Source organism: Pholcus phalangioides, unplaced genomic scaffold (genome assembly GCF_987345545.1).
Source record: "Pholcus phalangioides strain wild (caught in Gottingen) unplaced genomic scaffold, Ppha-v1.0 ptg000039l_1, whole genome shotgun sequence".
Taxonomy (NCBI): Eukaryota; Metazoa; Arthropoda; class Arachnida; order Araneae; family Pholcidae; genus Pholcus; species Pholcus phalangioides.
In genome coordinates this window covers 12256604-12277430 of record NW_028301625.1, presented here as the reverse complement: position 1 = coordinate 12277430, position 20827 = coordinate 12256604, and the positions used below count along the sequence as shown (strand labels likewise).

At 38.2% G+C, this 20827-nt stretch overlaps 1 protein-coding gene across 4 annotated transcripts in view; it reads left to right on the top strand.

Moving 5' to 3' along the window:
• The window catches only part of LOC149065592 (single-stranded DNA-binding protein 3-like), a 156490-nt gene that overhangs the window by 109238 nt on the left and 26425 nt on the right, over nt 1-20827 (top strand). For 2 of the 4 annotated variants that reach the window (XM_089253697.1, XM_089253700.1), the window contains 3 exons: nt 8123-8183; nt 8811-8840; nt 17436-17512. In XM_089253697.1, the coding sequence (XP_089109823.1) occupies nt 8123-8183; nt 8811-8840; nt 17436-17512 (168 nt within the window). The remainder of the gene's footprint in view (nt 1-8122; nt 8184-8810; nt 8841-17435; nt 17513-20827) is intronic. The other 2 variants (XM_089253701.1, XM_089253698.1) reach the window with 1 other exon arrangement.

Sequence of the window (20827 nt, the reverse complement as noted above, 5' to 3'; positions counted from 1 at the left end):
AACCAACCACTTCCGTTCAACCCACGTAACCAGTGACGACTTCCGGAAAGAAGAGGGGGAATACCGGCATAAACTAAACGCCATGTAAACGGATTGTAGCGAAAATCCCTGTTACGGGTAACTTCCCGGGATATTTTATTGCACATGTAAACGAGGCTAGTGATATCGGGATTGCTTCACTTTCATTTCATTTTCTACTGACGAAGGGGCTATAGTAGCTCCGAAACAGCTGTCTGGCGTTCATTTCCGCAGTTCAAACAGGACCACCGGGAGGCGTATAAACAAAGTTTACATTCCTACATGTAACTAGATGATAGAGGAACTTAGCGTCTCATGATTGATCGCAGTGATAGATGAACCTATACGTCACTTATAGGAAAGTACTTGGCGAAATTTGCATTTGGCGAAGTTGAATGGTATTTTTTTTTAGAAGGCACTCATTGGAATCAGCCCTGTACTGGAACACCGAATGTTGGCGCCAACGTTTTTGCACAGCGACTAAAAAATATATTGGTGCCTAAAATTTCATATATGTGAATACTAACTCGGACAAAAAATACTCTTGGCTTCTAAAGTATTTGGGTTGCTCCTAGATTTTTTCTCGATTTGTCAAGCACTGGTCTAATATCGGACGGAACATGGAAAATTTTCAGTTTTTTTAAGGACTTCGTGATATTCGGCCTGCTCAGATGCCCGTGGTTATTTTTGCATTGATTACCAAGAGTAGCAAGGGTCCGACCCAGCTTTCGGCAGATGTCATTTTTCAGTGACATGTTGGGTTGGGTTTCCGAAGTCGAGGTCTGGTTCTGGATCCACGATGCCAACAACAAAGTTGCCAACTGCTGCAAATTGTCCGTAGTTTTACGGATGGCCGCACTGAACTACGGATCTACTCTCAATGGTACAGAAATCGTTTTGTCTTGAGATTTTTTTTCCCCAAAAGAAATTTCGGGATTTTCTTTTCTTGCAGTATTTTACTTAGTTTTACTTTTTGAAATAGCGTCGATCTTTACCAACTAATTGAAAGACGTAAGGACGAAATCGCATACACACACGTGAACGAGAGAGTTCGCGAGGAGACAAACACCGGACTAGAATAGGGCCGATGATCGAATTGATTTATCGTTCGCTATTAAGAGTGTTGAGACGCAACATTTAGGCCAAATTTAAAGGAATGCGGTGACAAGCTTGTGATCTGGGCAGACACCAGAGCATGACGATATAGGGCAAATAACGAGCGTCTAATATCGGAAAAATATAAGATATGTTAAATCCGCCCTCTAGAGGGGCCGTGGATGATCCTCATGTCTGGTAAAGGCGGTTTTTTGGGTCCATGTGAAATCAACGATGATTGCTTTCAAGATTGATCAACAATGAATGAATGAACGCCAGGGTCTCTGCCACCGGACTTATCCCGTTGCCGAGATCTCTTCCAGCCCAGCTTCGTGGCAGAGTCTGGAACAAAGTGAGTGCACCTAACAGTCTGAGTGTGTAGCTAGTGTTGTGTCTGATATTTCAGTGCTGCCATCTACACTTCAAATTGTGAGTGAAGTGTAATGATTGAATATTTATAACGTTGTAGGCCTGTTGCTCTCTGTGGCGAGACTTTTTAACGGGGAGATCGGCTCGCATTCGCGCCTTGAAGTTGGAAACCACAGAAAACCAACTTCAGTGGACCACCACTATGGTTCGAACCCGGATCATCGCGATGCGAGTCCGTCACTATGACCACTCGACCACCACAGCGGCAAGATTGATCAACAAAGAATTTAGATAAATTTGGAAAAATTTTGAATTCTCCACGTTGTAGTGCCACTAAATTACAGAAAGCTATTACCCCATAGAAGGGAAATAAGGAGCCGTTCAAGTATTACGTCATCATCGATGGGGGGGGGGGTTCCCGATTTGCTGACTTTTGATGACAAGGGGGGAGGGGGAGTTTCGATAAAGCTTACGTAAATCAACCACCCTTTATGAAAATATGAAATATTTTTAATGGCACCTTACTCGGTGCACCAAAAACGAGAAAAACCATTCGATAGTTTGTGGGCACTTTGAAGTTATATGCCCCCCCCCCTTCCCATTTATAAGTGCCCTACAGAGCCACTTAAGTGATCTCTAAATGTTCCGCGCGGATCCAAGTGATCTGGAAATGTGTCCAGCCTGCTTAAGTGCTATGGAAATGTGTTCGGGTCGCTCAAGTTCTCTGAAATGTGTCCGGGCCGCTTAAGTGCTTTGAAACTGTGCCACGCATCACTTAAATAATCTGAGAATGTGCCGCGGGTAACTTGAGTGATGTAGAATCGCACTGGGGGCCATTTAAATGCTCTAAAACATAGTCTCCCAAACTTTTTGTTCCATCGCCCCCTTCATCAGAAATTTTTTCCTCTCATCGCCCCCCAACTCAAGTAAACCCATGTTAAATCAGTAGGTTCTATCGCCCCCTTGGATCATTCCATCGCCCACCAGGGGGCGATATTGCCCACTTTGGGAAACACTGCTCTAAAACTACGTCACATGTCACTCAAGGGATCTCTAAATGTGTCACGGATCGCTTAAGTGTTCTGGAACTGTGTCCCGGGTCATTTAAGTGATCTGAAAATATGCCACGGGCCGCTTAAATGTTCTGGAATTGTACCGCGGGACACTTAAGGGATCTGTAAATGTGCCGTTTAGTTCATTTTTACAAAATTAGGTTTGAAGAGGGCAGGCCGCATCAGATAGCCCTCAGGGCCATATTTGGTCCGTGAGCCAAGGGCCTTTATGCGATTCATCATTATATGGCTTAGAGGATGGGTCGCAATGAATTTATTAAAGATAGATTTTGAGTTGATGGCCTTCAAATAACATTAAAATTAACAGAAATTGATTAATTATAATAACATATAAAGGTATTTTCTTCCAAAATTTCAATTGAAAAATAAATTTTTGAGCGTGGGAGGAGGAGGGCACGAGCCGAGGCCCCCCCCCCCCCGTGTACGTCTCTGATCCCACCAATATGCATTAGGATTCAGAGGGGCAGAGCTGATGACGAAATTTTGCTGACAAGGGGGGGGGGTCAAATATGGCTAAAAATTTGCTTACGTAATACTTGAACGGCCCCTAACGTAAAAGCAACTCAAATAGCAATCTTCAGGGTACGAACATAGCACAGGCAGGTTTTCGATTCCGACAGTTGGTACCGATCGTAGTGTCAAAAGGAGTGCGGCGAAAATCTGTTTGCAGTGTACACGCCCTCTACTATACTCCCTTGCACTGCAAACTACCAGAATATCTGCCGACACTCATGTTTTTACCCTCACACTTTGCTTAGTTCTGATTTTTATTTTACTTGCGCTGATCTGTTTTGTCTGTTCGTGGTAATGTAATCTGTAAAGAAAGTGGCTCATTCTTGCGCATTCTATTTGGATGGCGTTCTATTCTTTTGATGACATCGCGGTCTAGCGTTTTGATCGGTGCTGCGTTCGCTCTACATGAAGCAAACTTCTTGATCGCTCACATCTTGCTCCGTTCAATGTTGTTTCAGGCTCTTCTGCTGTGTTTTGAGCGCACCTTTTGCTATTCGCCGTCTCGCTTCGCAACGCAACGCGGCCGATGTGGATCCGTCCTAACCTTCAGCCGCGGCTGGTTCTTGAATATTTTTGTATAAAATCGCTTGGGATTTTATCCGCTATATATAATTAAAACCGCTTTAATAGTAACGCGATATTTGCGTTTCCCGCGGCTATAGTGTCAATATGGATCAATACTGTGTTTAGTACTTTTGGATGCGCAGGACAGATTTTCAACGTGCGCGGGTGCGCTCGCTGAGCTTGTTTCGAAGAGTTTCGTTGCAGGTGCCGAAGGTGCTCTAATATGACGAAAACATTGGGGGGGGGGGGGGTTTCTAGGGTTGCTAGAGCTCTATATTGCGACCCGCAAGGATGAATTGCATTATTGCATTGAATAATCGTGAATTTCTGATGGCCTGGGCGACCTCATAAAGTTCCGGGGGGGGGGGAGACTTATGTGGCCTGGGCTCTTAGGTTCCACTGCCTGTGGGGTATTACATTTAAATGAACTTAATTTTTTTAAGTTAAAAAAAAAAATTTTTGAGTGACATTTTTTTATTGTGCTATATATATAATAATGTTTTAATGAGAGGGGGACATTCATAAATTAAGGATAATTCAGAATCACACGCAAATCGAAATCTAAAGTAAAAATTTCACCTGTAGAATTATCACACACATCTGCAAGAATGATATGCAAATTTCAGGAAGCCACCAGATGATGCCGATAGTACGTCACAATGATGAGAGTGTAAGAAGAGGGTATATAAGGAATGGGGGCAAAGAAGTGAAATTGTTCACAAGAGTTCTGTAAGGCGCTCAGTGCCATAAGCGAATAGTTATGACACAGAGGACGCATGTGGATGATTTTTTTACGTGGTAGAATTATCGGCTGCCTGGAATGTGGGCGTACTCAGATGGAAGTATCCGAGGAACTTGTAACTGCCCAAAGTGTCATCTCTAGGCTTTGGCAACGATTCCAAGATAAGGGAAATGTCAGTAGACGTTACAGTACAGGTCGCCCCCGAGTTACAACGCCGAATGAAGACCGGTATTTGGCAGTAACTGCCAAAAGAAACACAGCATCCGACCTGTCTCGTCAGCTATCTGCAGCCACGGGTACCACAGTTTCAAGGCAAACCGTGTACAGACGTTTGGGAGATATTGGTCTATATGCTCGCAGGCCTGTCAGATGTGTTCCGCTCATGGCAACTCACTGTCGGCAGCGATTAGCCTGGAGTAGAGAACATGCAATGTGGACATCGTCCCAGTGGGCTTGTGTGATTTTTTCTGACGAGTCCAGGTTTAGCTTGCAGTCTGATTCACGTCGGACTTTCATATGGAGAACGCCAGGTACCTGTTACCACCAAGACAACATCATTGAACGACACCGTTACGGTGGTGCAGCATTGCTCATTTGGGGTGGAATTATACTGGGTTCCAGAACAGATCTGCATGTTCAAACCGGAACCCATGAAAGCCCAAATTTATCGGGACATCATTCTGGAACAACATGTACGTTTGTTTAGGGGTGCCATGGGCGCAGAATTTGTGTTTATGGATGACAACGCCTGTCCTCACCGAGCAAACATCGTAAACAAATGCCTTGAATCTGAGGACATAACCCGTATGGAATGGCCAGCATTCTCACCTGACTTGAATCCGATAGAGCATGCGTGGGACATGCTTGGCCGACGAGTTGCAGCCCGTCAACCACCTCCTACATGTGTACCGGAACTTCGGAGAGCATTGCTTGCTGAGTGGAGTGATCTTCCCCAAGATCAGATCGATAATTTGATACTCAGCATGCCTAGGCGTTGTACGGTCTGTATTTCATCGCATGGGAGGCATACAATGTATTAACCATCATACCAACCATGTAATAGTAAGTTTTTGTAAAGGAGATATTTTTTACAATTGCTCCAGGGAGCAAAAATGGTAGTTTTTATGAATGATATCATACATACACCATCGTTTTTGTTCTTTATCTTTTGTTTAATAAATGGGCTTTATGAATAAGTAACATTTGTTTTGTTTCTGAACCTTTATTTGCCGGAGCTGCCATTATCCTTAATTTATGGACATGAGTGTACATCACGAACATTAATCACTACAGAGAGGCTTCATGCAAATGTGGGCATGTCTGCAATGAGGACTGGTTTCAGGTCCAATTCACCAGAAAATTTGAATGACTGAAGACAAATTTTGCATTCACTAATGAGTTCCACATTTTTACCTTGTTTATCTGCCTTGTATTGTACCACCAGAACATGGGGAAAAGCTAGTACTCTTTATTGAAAGGAAATGAAAGAAAATCAATGCAAAATGGCAACCTTATGGTTTTGGCGCTCGTAAGCAATGTTTCCTCTATTTTTTTTTATTCTACCTGCACCCTGATGGCTCTTGTTTTCACAGTAGGAAAAATTTGTGTACCAAGGGTGTATTCAGTAGTTTTGCGTGCACAGGATGCATTTTCACAGAACGCGGGTGTACCCTGCACACCTTCCACATATCTTGAAGAGAATGTATCATCGTAAGTGCTGCAGCAGTTCTGATGCTGAGAAAATATTGGAGGGTTATAGGGTTAGCAAACTCCATACCAGCTCAGGTTTGCACCTGAGCAAAAACTATGAAAAAAATATTTTTTGATTGATTCGTTTATTGCGTGTCAAAATGGCATTTAACCCCTTAAATGCATAGTATTGCATACATGCAGCGGGTCCTTCAGACGTTCATTACTGCAGCCAGTTTAAAGATAAATATTCAAAATTGACTTTGCACATAAGTTGGTCATTTTCTTTCCATTTTATATCTTGAATTTGCTGGTGATGTCCCAGTTGCCAACAACTCTTTGTTCAATACAGAGCATGTGTGTCTAATTTCGCTAATTTGTTAAAATGTTTTGTTTGCATTCTTTTTCACCACCTTGTAGTTTGCTACCTGAATTTTTTTTTTATGAAATCACAAAGAAGGCAGTTATATATTTGGAATGTAATATTACTTCAATACATTTATTTTATGGGCAATTTTTGAATCTCTATACAACATCTTTAAGTCCCTGTATAAGCAGTACAATTTGAGATAGATTTTTTTAAATGATTTTTCAGGCTTTCTATATATATATGTCATTAACTATGAAAAAGATTATTGTTGAGGATCGACAATCTTCATGGTAAGTAAGAGTCAGTGAAACTCAAAAACAATCTGCGGTTAAAAAAAGTGAGAGAATAAAAGCAATCTATATTTGTTCAATCTAAAAACAGATATATATGCACACAATGCTTGTGGAAAAGAAAGGTGACATCACTTTCTTGTGGTATAAAAATAAATTTGTATGTGAATCTGTGAAAAAACACCAACATCTGCCCTCCGTTTTCACCTATTCATTCACATGGGACAAAAAATATTGTGACTTAAGTCCTTAATGTTTTCAATAGAAATGCATTTAGTAAGTACATCGGCTGAGTTTTGTATACCATGTAAACCAAATTGAATTCCACCAGGCTAAACGCATCATAGTTCATGAGAAGCATTTTCATGTTGAACTTCTATTTCTGGAAGTTATCACGCTTTAATCTCCAAAATGTGAACACGCTCGTTTCTTCCGCCCACTCCATTCATCTGTCAGCTCTGTTACCATTTGTTGAGGATCAGCAATCTTCATGGTTCATAACAGTGAGTGAAGCAACTCAAAAACGATCTGGAGTAATAAAAAATGAGAGAATGAAAGCAATCTATATTTATTCAATCTAAAATCAGATATATATACACAATACTTGTGGGAAAAAAGATGACGTCACTTTCTTGTGACATAAAAATAAAGTTGCATGAATCGGCGAAAAAACACTAACAATTATCAGCTTGAAAAATAAAATCTGAGCATTTTTAAGAGTTGAATAAAAAAAAAAAAAGATTAATTTGGGTCTATTATTACTAGGACCATTTGGGTTAGGTACACACATGTACCTCGGGTCTTGAAAAAAAATTTAAAACCATTAAAAATTAAGTACAAATATGAGTACTACTCTGGAGCAAAAAGAATATACTGCATCAGTCCTGGTACATTGCCTGGTTCAATAAAGAAAATTCTGAAACCAGCAGACAAATTAGAACAAGACAAATGTTTTCTACCACCAAGAAATTTTAAATTTATTCTGATTGTAACATGTCTTTTGTTTTGAAATTTCAATTTAATAGAAAAATATAACAAAAATCTTTTACTATTTAAACCAGCGTTTCCCAAAGTGGGCGGTGGAATGGTCCAGGAGGTCCATGATAGCAGCTACAGGCAGGGCTGGTAAAAAAATTAGTTTTTTTGAAAAAAAACCCAAAAAAAACAGGTTTTCTGGACTCAGAGCCTGCATCTCAATGTGGTTTTGCGACACCATGTTCCATTGCAATTTTTGTTTCTCTTGATGTCTACTAACAACCCTTTAAGTTTGTCGGTCCATTAACAGAACACCCTTTATTGAATTGAAAAGCTCTTTCCTATCCTGATGAAGTGTTTCTTCTATCTTTTTAGAAACTGTTATTCAATTTAATATGCTTTAAAGTTGTTTTTATTCTCTTAGCCTCCTGGTGGTGTTCCAGGTCAACCCATGATGCCAGGAGGAATGGACCCTTCACGGCAAGGTAATTTTTCTTCCTGTGTATGAAAATTTCATGATTGTTGTTGATAAATCGAAGAATATAATTAAAATAGTAACTTTTACATAAATATTGTTTCAATGTGCAATAATTTTGTTTGTTATCAATGATATTCACATTATTAAGCAGTAAATTAGAATCACACCTTGATAATAATGATAATGAAGTAAGTTAAATTTTTTAGTGTGTTAATTTCTGTTTGTGATTGAATGATATATCCATATCTCTTTTATATTAAGGAACAAAATATGATCATTTATGAGTTTTTCATGCACTATCAACTCACCAACTTTTATGCTTATTAAATGTTTTTCAAAGCTTTCAATGTATAACTTGAATTTTATTGCAAAAATTTCTTGCTCGTATGGAGATAAATTTTGTCATTGAAAAATTTATAGAAAATTCTGAACATAATATTTTTTTACAATCTCAGTTCAGCTACTTAACACTTACAATATTATTATATTAAAATATTTAACAGTTAAGATTGCATGTATTTTTCTTTTTGAAATTTCTAACTTCGCTTAACCAACTAACAATATGCTATTTGCATGGACATTTGTTTAACTAATTAGCATGAAAACTCACATTAACTAATCATTATGCTTTCAGGCGAGGGAGGTGAATTTGTGCCATGGCAAGGTAGGAGATTTTTTTAGATTTATAATTTTATATGTTCAGAGTTTAGATGACTATTTTTTGTAACCAGCATATGTTGATGAAAATACGGATAAAATTTTAACATACAAACATATATGTATGTGTATATATACATACATACAGGATTGACAATAAAAATGAATAAAAACTGGAAAAATAACCGAAATAAACGGTTTGCAGGGTTAGCATCACTAGATCATGCAGAGACCCCCCTATTTTTCCTACTTTTCTATTTTTTAGAAATGTCCTCCTATTTTCCTACTTTCGCCGCAATCGTCCTTTTTTACCCCAATTCTCTCCTACTATTCTTATTTTATCCCCCTCCTTTTGTTTACAGCCAATATCTCACTACGAAAATTCCGAGAAACCGCAAAATGTCACTGCTTTCCCTCCCTTTTTGACGTGTTTTATTCACCTCACAACTGAAAAAGAACAGAAAATTTATTTTTTTTTCAGTTCCACATTGGAGTAGGGGACAATGACAAGCGTATCTTTTCGCTGGCGTGCTAAAAACTGAAGTCCAGTGGGAAAGTGAATCTGTTTTGCAGATTGGTTGCCGTAAAAGGCAATAAAAAGGGGGAGGGACAGGCTCTGTTCACACCATGGAGGAAAGAATACAGAGGAAATTATTCTTTTTCCTCCATGGTTCACACACGTGAGATAAAGCCGGGTTTTTCAAGGAGTGAGCTTTTTGCGCCATGTGAACCGAACTGGATAATTTCGCATCGGCAGCATCAGATCAGGATGGCTATATAGTATATAACCCTGGCGTCAGCTACTCTATCGGCTGCATGTTCTAGTTTCAAGGGAAGGGAAAGAGAACACAACACGAAAATGTGAAGAGAAGATCGGTGAAACACGTAGCACACGACGCATTTAACTCCTCCAGAAGCAGTCCGCCAATCACGCCCGACGTAAAGCGCTGTTGTGAACCGTATTGTGCTCTGTAGGGAAACAGTCATACTGCTTTTCTTATTGGTAAATGGACGGTGTGTCGCGCTGGGTGATTCAAGTTGCGTGCGCCGCAGAAAACCAGCTTCTAGGAAAACTCGGCTTTAGGGAACAGTGCCCAAGCCACGTCTGGTTTTACGGGGGGGGGGGGGGGTAAGACGAGCTAATCAGCCGCTAGCTGAAACCACTTTTTTTTAACCTTTAGAGAATAATTTTCTGGTATCTTTATGTTAGGGGTCATTCTCAAGTATTACGTCAGCATCTTTTTTCAAACCGGGCACAACTCAGGTCTATTGCCATTGGCAATTTACTACCTAGTGAGTTGTGCCGGAAGTGTAAGTGCGTGTACCTAACAGTCTGAGTGCGTATCTAATGTTGTGTATGATTTTTCAGTGCGGCCATCTATATCTCAGAAGTGAAGTGAGTGATGTGTAGTGACTGAATATTTGTACTGTTTGTAGGACTGTTGCTGTCTGTGGCGAGAGAGAGCAACAGTCCTACAAACAGTACAAATTCTTCTTTTTTTTCTTTCGAAAGTTTCTTTCGAAATTTTAATTCTTTTAAAAAATATATTCTTCGTTAAAAAAATAAATTTTTGATCATCTGTGGAGAGAACATGAGCCTCCAACTCAGATTCCACCCCCGTACGTCTCTGATCCCACTAATATGCATTAGGAGGTAGGGGCAGAGCACTGACGAAATTTTACTGACAGGGAGAGGGTCAGAGTTTTGCTTTTTTCTGACAAGTGGGGGGGGGGGGAGTCAAAAATGGCTAAAAATTTTCTGACGTAATACTTGAACAGCCCCTTATTTTAAAGCATACATGTGCTCAACCCATGGCCTAAATGTGGCCTGCCTTAAGTGACCCCCGGTACACTTACAGATAAATTAAGTGGCTTGCAGCACATTACCTCATTTAAATGACCTGCGGCATATTTCCAGATCACTTAAGTGGCTCGCGGCAAATTCTTACTTCAATTAAGCGGCCCAAGGCAAATTTCCCAATCACTTGAGTGACCCGCGGCACGTTTACAGATCACTCAAATAACATCTGTGGCACTGCTTTAGATTACTTAATTAAGTGACCCGTGACACGTTTTCAAATCAATGAAGTGGCCCCACACTCTTCAAAAGGTTGAGTTAAGTTGAAATGTGCCGTGAGTCATTCAGATGGTCTGTAAGTGTGCCGCGGGTCACTTGAGTCATCTATAAATGTGACACAAGTCACTTGGATGGTCTGAAAGTGCGTAGCGGGCCACTTTAGTGGTATAGAAATGTGTTAACAGCTAAAATAAAATAATCATATAAAAATAATCTATACAAATGCATCAGGCCACTTAAAAAGTGTTAATGTATCGCAGACTATTAGGTGATCTGTTTGCTGCGAGCCACTCAAGTGATCTCAAAGCATGCCGAGAGCCACTTAAATGATCAAATGTGCCTCCAGCCAATTAAAGTAATCTGCAACTGAACTACGTGCCTCTTAAGTGAACTGGGGGTTTGCCGCTGGTCTCTCAAGTGATATGGAAATGTGCTTGGAGTCACTTCGGTGACCTGGATATATGCTGTTGGCAGCTTAAATGATCTAGAAATGTGCCGCAAGCCACTGGAGTAATCTGGAATGTGTCCCACTTAAATGATTTTATGATTGTTCTGAGGGTCATGGGTTAGCATGTTTGTTTTAAGGCATACTAGGTTCGTGCGTATGCTATTGACGACTGCTGTCGTCTTTGAAAAAAATGACAGACATTCATGAACATATGCAGGCCATTCTAATCATTGTATCCTTCGGTTGTAATGTAACTTCAGGAGGTGTTACATCAAGGGTGTTCGGCATCCAGTAGAGTGTGGGCCATTTCATTGATTTTGAAATGTGTTGCAGGTCATTTAAGCTGACCTGTAAATATGTCTGGGTCAATTGAGTACTGTGGAACTGTGCCGCAGTGATCAGTAAATTTCTGGGAATGTGCTGCAGCACACTGAAAGAATGTGGAACTGTAGCGCAGGTTACTTGAGTGATCTTTAGAAGTTTCATGGGTCAATTGAGTGCTCTGGAACTGTGCCGTGGTGATCTCTAAATGTGCTGCGATCAGGGAATGTGCCGTGGGTCACTTGAATGGTCTGGAACTCTGCCGTTAGTCCCTTAAGCGTTGGTGAACAGTGTCGCGCAGGTCACTCAAGTGATCTAGGAATGTGCCACAGCTCACTTAAGTGAAGTGGAACAGCAGCTTGTGTAACTTGAGTAATCTGGAACTGTACCGTGGTGATCTGTAAATGTGTTGCGAGTCACTTGAATGACCTGAAACTGTGCCGCAGGGTCTCTTGAAAGATCTGGAAGTGTATCGCTTAGTTCATTATTAAAAAATTAGGTTTGAAAATGTGGGCCACAACAGATGACTCTGGGGTCGCATTCGGCCCATGGGCAATGGGTTAAGCATGCATGTGCTCCATTTCTATGGCACCTAGACAGTTTTTTCTTTCTTCGAAAAGCACAGGGGAAAAAATGGGTTACGATCATTAATTGGACTTTTGAAGTAACAACAGAAATTTAATTTCGTTTTGCTATTTGCATTGTTTTTAGAAATGAAAATGAATCTAGAAATGAAAGCTTTTTTTAAATTCGTGAGAGAGAAGGAACTTGAGTTTCTTGAAATATCAATAGATAATACTATAATTAAAATATATAAGGTGTGAATCTCAATGGCACAATATTTTTAAATGCCACGATAATTTGGGGATTCCATTTTTTCCCTTCTATTTTTTTTCCTATTTTTTGTCTGTGGTGTTCCTATTTTTCCTACTTTTTTTTACAAATTTTCACTTCTAGGCCTGATCACAGAAATGTTTTTAAGACGAAAAACACAGAAAACAGCCGATAGGTGACACTGGTACGGTGGAAATATGCAAATGAATCGGTTATAAGAACTTGCGCTCCTAATCCACAAGCAATTCACCATTGTAAATCGTGTATGTGAACAAGGATTCTGAGAGGATGTGACTTGCCTGCAATGTGTTATCCCCTGTGGTGGTGGTCATGTGGAAAACTACTGCTGTAATAAACGATTTGGAGGCATTCTGTTCATTATTTGTGTATCTTTTGTTTGACTTGTGTACGTCAGCAACACCTATTGGCTGTTTTTGAGTTTTTTCCATCTTAAAAAAATTCCTGTGACCTAGCGATGCTAACCCTGCAAAACGTTTTTTATTTCGGTTATTTTTCTGGTTTTTATGAATTTTTAAAGTTTCTACACACAGACTTTTTGCCCATCCTGTATGACACAAGATATAGTAAATTATCATAAATACATTTTTCATTTATATGTTCTATACATTTCAATTACTTGACATTTGATTTAAACATTTTTTTCTGGAAATATATCAGTAATATGGATCTGCCTTGTCAAAAAAAAAGTTTCATATTGATGCCCTTTTTTGTATCATTGTCAGCACAAATTATGCTTGCATTTGTTATGACAATGAGATTTTATGAGGTCATGCAATATCTCATCACATATTTTCAGCCATATTTACAAAAATGCTTCGTTAATAATCTTGTAGTTGAAGCCAGAGTTGAATGATTACTCAGATCCCTCTTTAACAAGTCCTATGGGCTCCCGATTAAATATTGGTCAATCATATTCTAATTTTGCAAGTGATGGGTCATAATTATAACAATGATCTAGGAAAAGGTGTTTTTCACCTCTTTCTAAAGATGCCTACATACTTCTCTGATGTGACGTCACGTCAGAGTAGTATGTAGCTGCCTTAAGAACAAAACAGGGAATTTGGATAAATGCAGGCAAACTTTATGTTCAGTAAGAACTAGTGACATAAAATTCCAGGACCAACCAATAGATACTTTGGAAGAGTGGGCCCAAACTTTTCAATAAGGACTGGGGAGTTTTGCATTTACAGTATTCAGCCCCTCGATGACTTGTGACAATCACAGTGTAACAATCACAGAATGTTATTACTCTATTGAAGAAGTCAGCCACAAATGTTCGACCATCAGGAATGCATTTATATGAAATTGCAGAATTTTTATGTTAACCTACAATTTTATACGCTGATTATATTTTCCACGCAGTTGTGCCAGTTCTCTCCGGCTTATTTTTCAGATCATGCCATCAATACATTTTTACCTGTCATTTTGCTTATCTTCATTCTAGAAATGCTGCTTCAGTTAGATCAGTGTTTCACACTCTTTCTGAACCCAAGAACCTGTAAAATGTCTGAAACAATTTGACAGACCACTTGTGCCTCATATTACCGGACATTTCTGTGTGTTTTTAGGTGTTCCGGATTTTTTTTAAACATTTGTCCTGTTTTTTCAACTATATTTATTTGAATTGGTTACATTTAATAAAATTGCAAATCAGAGGTGCCACTACTCTAATTTACATCATGGGTGGAGATACGGGGGGGGGGGCCCAGCATCAAAGGTGGAGTCGACTGATCTAATGTATATATAAATTGACATCATCGTTATCATGATCCCCCAGGCTTCCAAGTCTATATCCGCTTATGATTTACATGAGTCCTTTTGGCAAAATGTGGGTCTTTTTTGAGTGAAAGTGGGTCCTTCCAGAAAAAATATTAAAAGTTCCCCCTCCCATCATCATTCACTGGTATCTCTGTGAATCAAATAATTCATTTTTCAAATGATATTCAATCAAAACATTTCATTGAAAAAAAGGTTAACTTACCAAACTAGGTTCTTTTACTCTCATTGTCTACCAGTTGAGAAAGCTTGCAAAAAGAAACCATTGACACAGAGAATTTAACATGGAATTTGACCCTTGTAATAAATCTAAAATGTAACCAAGTTAGACACAGTAAAATATTTACTAATAAATCAATCTAAATTTTCTTCTGATTGATTTTTCATTTCAGAAAATCTTAGCTCCTTCAATAATATTTTCTGATTAAATTTAAAGTAAATGATTCTGATGCTTATTCATATCAATCCTTGCGAAGCGATTTCCTGGTGGAATTATTTTCTTTTCCCTCCCTGATGGTCAGCAACTGGGATCTACCACCCTTTTGCTGCCACATATTTTCAAACCTGAATATGGGAGCTATATCAGAGCATTATTGTGTTGGTGAAATTTAACAGTGTGCTTGTGTATGTGTCCAGCATTTCATGTGTTTTGTGTTCAGTAGGTGGTGCCATCTACTGTAACTTCCAGCGTGTAACATGCAGGGGAAAAACTCAGAAATAGGAGAATTCTGTATACTGCCCTTCATTCAGGGGCGCATTTATATATCTCGTCATCTTATTCTTCAACAACCCACGGGTTATATCAATACAGTAAATTGCTTCAGTTGTACTTCAATGTAGTAAAACTTTTCAAGGTTGCACAATCATAATAAATGGTAGAAAGGGGGGGGGGAAAGGTTGAAAAAAAGCTTTTTTCTTTGTACTTTTTTTTCATAAAATTGCAATCATAAAATTGGTGTTTTTAATTAAAAATAAAATTATTGGTAATTTCAAATGACTGATATTATATAAACTTTAATTATGCAATTTATTTAAATAAATATTAAAAAACTGGTAATTGAAAGATTTTGATTGTCATAATACTGACAATCACATTTAATGATGATATATTGTATTTTAATAATACTTATGGAATCATTTTTTATAACACTTAATGCCAATTTTATATCTAATTACGTCAACTATTATCATAAAAATTGTTACTTATTTTTCCTCTCTTAATGCTCTTTGTCCCTTTTCGCTCTTTCAGTAGCTCAATGCGTATCTGGTCTAGGTACATCCTTCAGTTAGTAAACTTGTGTAATTCATGCTCACTTCCACCTTTCATTGCAGTAGGATTCTATTTTCTGTTTCATGTTTCCCTTTTCTGAGAAATTCCCCCTGACATTACTTTTTCCACTGGAAGGGATGTACATCACACAATAAAGTATAATCAGTAAATTTAAAATTTATGGAAAAAATTCCAATTAACATAATTTTTTGAAATTAATTTGATGTACTTTGATTTGCACAGATATTCAGCCAAATACCTAAGCATTATTTATTGGAACTGAACATTCGGCAAAAGGGCTGAATACCAAATAGACAAATATTTGTCCCATCTTTAATTATAGCAAGTGAATAATTTTTCATTTATTTAAAATTCAATAATCAAGTCTGCCTGCGGACCACCTATGCCATCGTTATGGACCATAGGTTGAGAAATGCTGTGCTAGATCATCAGATATGTCCACTCTTGAGCATATTTATCAAAAACATTGAGTGATCAATTAAGTGAAAAGCAGATTGGTGTTCATCAGACTTTGTGTAATCTTTCATCTTATTTATGCCTTGAAGTGCTACTTTCAATTTTAAACATGTTGTTCTGATGAATGTTCCAGTTGGTCAGCCTTCAGCAGAATAAAACTGTGTGACTCAAAAATAAAAGTCAAAATGGTTTTTAATGCATTTAGGAGCATCATTTGGTTATTTTAATACAAGTTTCAAATATATATCTGAAACTGGCATTGCCTTGCTTAACATGCTGAATAAACAGTATTTTGGTATTCTAATTTCAATGAAGAGAATGGTAAATTTTTACCAATTGCTACTGCATCGAGTTCTAAATATTTAATAATTATTTTACTTTATTTTTTCAATTTTATACTTTAGCAGAGTTGCCAACGGCTACAGATTATCAGTAGTTTCTAGGGATGGCCACAATAAACTATGGAGCTACGGGAGATGCTTTGAATACTATGGGAATCGTTTTTTTTTAAACGGGTTTTTTTTTAGTTTCTTGCTGTGTTTTACTTATATATATATTTTTTAATTGCATCGATCTTTACTATAACGATGAATTAGTATACGTGTGTGAGAGAAGAAAAACTTGGAGCCAATCTGTTCAGTCTGTGCGTGGAAGGCAATCTGTAAAGTCGCTTCTAAACTGGCCACTCTACTTGATGCCCAAATGCTTAAAAACCTGTTTTTCCATAAAAACTGCTTCACACTAGGGGGGGGGGGTTAATATTTTATAATGTATATTTTATCATGTTATATAACTATATTTTAGTAATATATGACATCCATATTTGTTATGGGCATCTTTTTCTCAGCCATCTCATTAGGCAGTTTGCCGATTGTGGCCTTGTATTTATATTTAAAAACAGGTTTTTGAGTGGTTCAGCACGGTGGGTCTGTACCAGGCTTCATTTGCATAGTGCATGGTCAAACTTACATTGGAAAGAATGTTTTGTCGCAGAAGCTATGATACAAAGAAAACAGGGATGTGGGGAGGGGGTTTAGGGTTACGTCTGTATATACGGCCCACAAGGGCATATGCAGGTTGGGATTGCATTGAATATTCATGCATTGTTAAGGGACTTCACGACCACAGCAAGTTGCTTCAGGAAGTGGCCTGAGCCTTCCTAGTTCCAGTGCCAGTGAGGTGCTGTATTTACTGAACTTTCTACTGGTTTGTTTTTTTAAATAAAATTTTTGAGTAATTTTTTTTATTTTACTATGATTATGTTGTCGTAGGGGTACCCCCACCCCCATGGCAAACTGAACATTAATCACCACTGACAAGCTTTAAGCCAATGTTGGTATGTCTGCTTTAGCTATCATGTGTTCGTTTTGTTCGACAGGTCCTTCTGGAATGAGTCCAATGAATCCACGTATGAACCCTCCAAGAGGACAACCAATCGGCCCGATGAACCCTGGTGTAAGTATTTTCTGATATCAAACAAACAAGTTATGTGGGTTGAATTAACAAAAAAAAAAAAAATAAATAAAAATAAAATAAAATGAAATAAATGTAAATCGAGCGTGCCGTTTATTATATATAATATTTATTAAGCTCTAGGACGGACCGAATGGGTCCCTAAGAGCTGCATAGTGTATGTTTTGTCTTTTGTTCTGTTGTCTTTATTTTATTTTGTATATTTGTAGTAAAAAAAAAGAAAAAAAAAGGAATTGATGCTATCTAAAATGAATTTGATTAATTTAATGAATATGAATTATAATCTTAATTGAACAGAAATGACAAAAAAGAGAAATTTCTGACTAAGGTTTACTTATTTTTAATTTCATTAAAAAAATCCAAAATAAATGGAAAAAACCGATAATTTTTTTTTCAAACAGATTTGTAGCTTACCACACATACTGAATTGTTTAGCATTTTTTTCAGATTCACGATGACTGCCACAGCACTTTGAAAAATTACATCTAAGATATCTAAAATACCCATAATATAAAAATGTTTATTTTGTGTGTGTGTATGCGTGCATGCAAGAAAGGGAGTTAGTGCATTTCTTATGAGTTTTTGTTAAATTTTTCAAAAACATTATTAAAGCTCTAAGAGATTATGCTGATGTGTTGCTTATGTTACTTTTTGTTCAGTAATTGTGATTTTGACCCTTTAAGCAGCATTGGTGAGGTATCTCGCATTGGTTAGATATTAGCATTGAGAGTGGGGGAAGGGGTTTGAATGATTACATCATCAACTACCCTTTATAAAAGTTCGAAATATTCTTGATGGTATCTATAATTTCCACCTTTACTAAATATGTCAAAAGGAGTCAACAAGAAAAACCTTCCCTAGTTAGTGGGTATCCAATTGATAAGTCTTCTATAGACCGCCCTCGTATCCTGTCTTATTTATGGGTGTATTGGCCAACAGAGATGCCACTGGACTCTAATTTACCTTGGTCCCGGTACCCAGGTTATTTGAAAAATCTGGGTCCTTTTTGAGTGAAAGTGGGTCCCTCTCACAAAAAAATTTATCTTGAAAAAAATTATGATGACCCCCCCCCCCCTTCATAATTCACTGTTCACTGGTATCTCTATGAATTTTCTTCCAGTAGCCCCAGGTTTTTGATCATCTGCTTATATTTCTTTGTTGAGACTGAGCGGTGGGTCATGTTCCGGGTAAGAGAAGAAGGTATCTGTGAATCAAGTATTCATTTCTAAAAACATGTTCTATCCAAAGGTTCATTTACTTTCATTGTCTACTAGTAGGAAAAACTTGCAAAAAGAAGCTCATTAGCACTGAGAATTTAATGTATGGAATTCCGCACATGTTAAAAATCTAAAACAAATATACAGTTGATCACGCTTATAACGTTTCTCCCATTTAGAATGTATGAACTTACTTTCGCGGTCCTAACAATAAGTAATTCTCATTGAGATTTCCCTAAGAAGTGTTTTCCTATTTATAACGTTTTTATGACGGTTTTTGAAAAACCTTATAAGCAGGATCCACTTTAATTAACAGTTGAAGGCACAATCAATGTATAAATTCCCTTCTGATTGATTTTACATTTCGTTAAAAATATCTTAGCATTTTCAATGTCTTCTGATCAAATTTAAAGCAAATTAGATTCTCTCCCAGACACTTATCTTCTGATTCCCCATTTATACTTTGGTTTTCCTGGTAAAATGATTTTATTTTCCTTCCCTGATGGTCCACCATTCTGATCTGTCGCCATTTAACTGTCACATATTTTAACACCTGAATATGGAAGCTATGTCAGATTTGTGTTGGAGAAACTTAACAGTGTGCTTATGTGTGTGCCCCCAGCAATTGACATGTTTTGTGTTCAGTAGGTGGTGCCATCTATCTAGCACCGCAACTAGATACTTTCACAAACGCGGCAAGTACAGATTTTGGCACACCCATGTAATGTAGAACAGTGTTTCTTAACCTTTTTTTGCCCGTGGCCCCTTTGAGCCATATTTTTTTTCTCGTGGCTCCCCTGTCTTACCCAGAGTTTTCAACTCTCATCTAGAAGCAAAATACTTTATACGTATTGAAATGATTTTTTTCAGTGAATTTATACTGAACGAAAATTTTGCAAAGAAAATTGGCCTCCAGACTAGTAGCCTAGAATTTATTGATCTCCCCACTAGTCCGAGTTCTATCAGGACCGTCTCAATATCATGGGCCCCCCCCCCCTCCTTAGGCAAAGTGATGCTATGGTAGTCCCATACTTTAGCTGGAAATAAACAGCCTACATATTTCCTATTTATTTTCAAAATTAATTGTACTATACAAAATATCATAAGGTAGGGCCACTTATGGGCATGAGGCCCCTCACAAGAGTAGGACTGACAGAGCTACAGCCCGGGGCCTAATATGGTTTTCATCATTTTTTTTTTTTCATACAATACATTTCATATAGGGAAGGGGGGTCTGAAAAATTTTGCCGGGGACTTGAGAAAAACCCCATCCTAGGGAACTTGTTGCAAAATGTAGGCGGTGAGGCCTGGGTGGGTCCATGCCCTAAAGAAGGCCCTGGTTTTATGGGTGGTTTTGTTGGATTCTCTCTCTCACTGTAAGTGTTAGTCACTAATATAAAAACTTTATTTCTTCACACCTTAATTTTTCTTCTCAGCTCTCCAAACCATCTGTCATGGCCCCCTTCTCCATTTTCTTCCGTGGCCCCCTTGAAGTATCCCAGTACCACAAGGTGTAGAGAACCACTGATGTAGAGAAGAAGCAGTTGGTAAAGGGTGAATTTGGTGCCTCCTATAGTCCAGAGCGCAGGACACTAGGCCTGCCTGCCCCTCCTAGTTGCCGCCTTGCATCTATTCCCCAAACTGGTAATGCGTGCATTTGAAGTTCAATGTATGCATATTTGTATTGTAGGTATGTGTGATCGCCATGGCAACCAGAAGTTTTTTTCAAAGGAATAGCGAACTCAAAATTTGAAATCTTTAGAAAATCACATTTTTAGCCGATTACCATTGCGCAGTCGCAAGTTCCAAGTACGGATTTTCATCGAAAGCAAAATTTGGGGGTGGTTATAAGGGGCCTCTTCCTCCTCTCCCCCCCCCACCCCCGGAGATCAAAAATTAGAAATATTTTTGTAGAGAATTAAAATATTGGAATATAAAATAATTTATTTTATACTATCTGTGAAGAATTTGATTCTGGTTCCCCTCCAAAAGCCGATTTTGCATACACAACGGTGACCACTGCATAGCAGCTAGATGACAAAACTGGATATTCAAGGTCGAGTTTTTACAGATTCGGTTT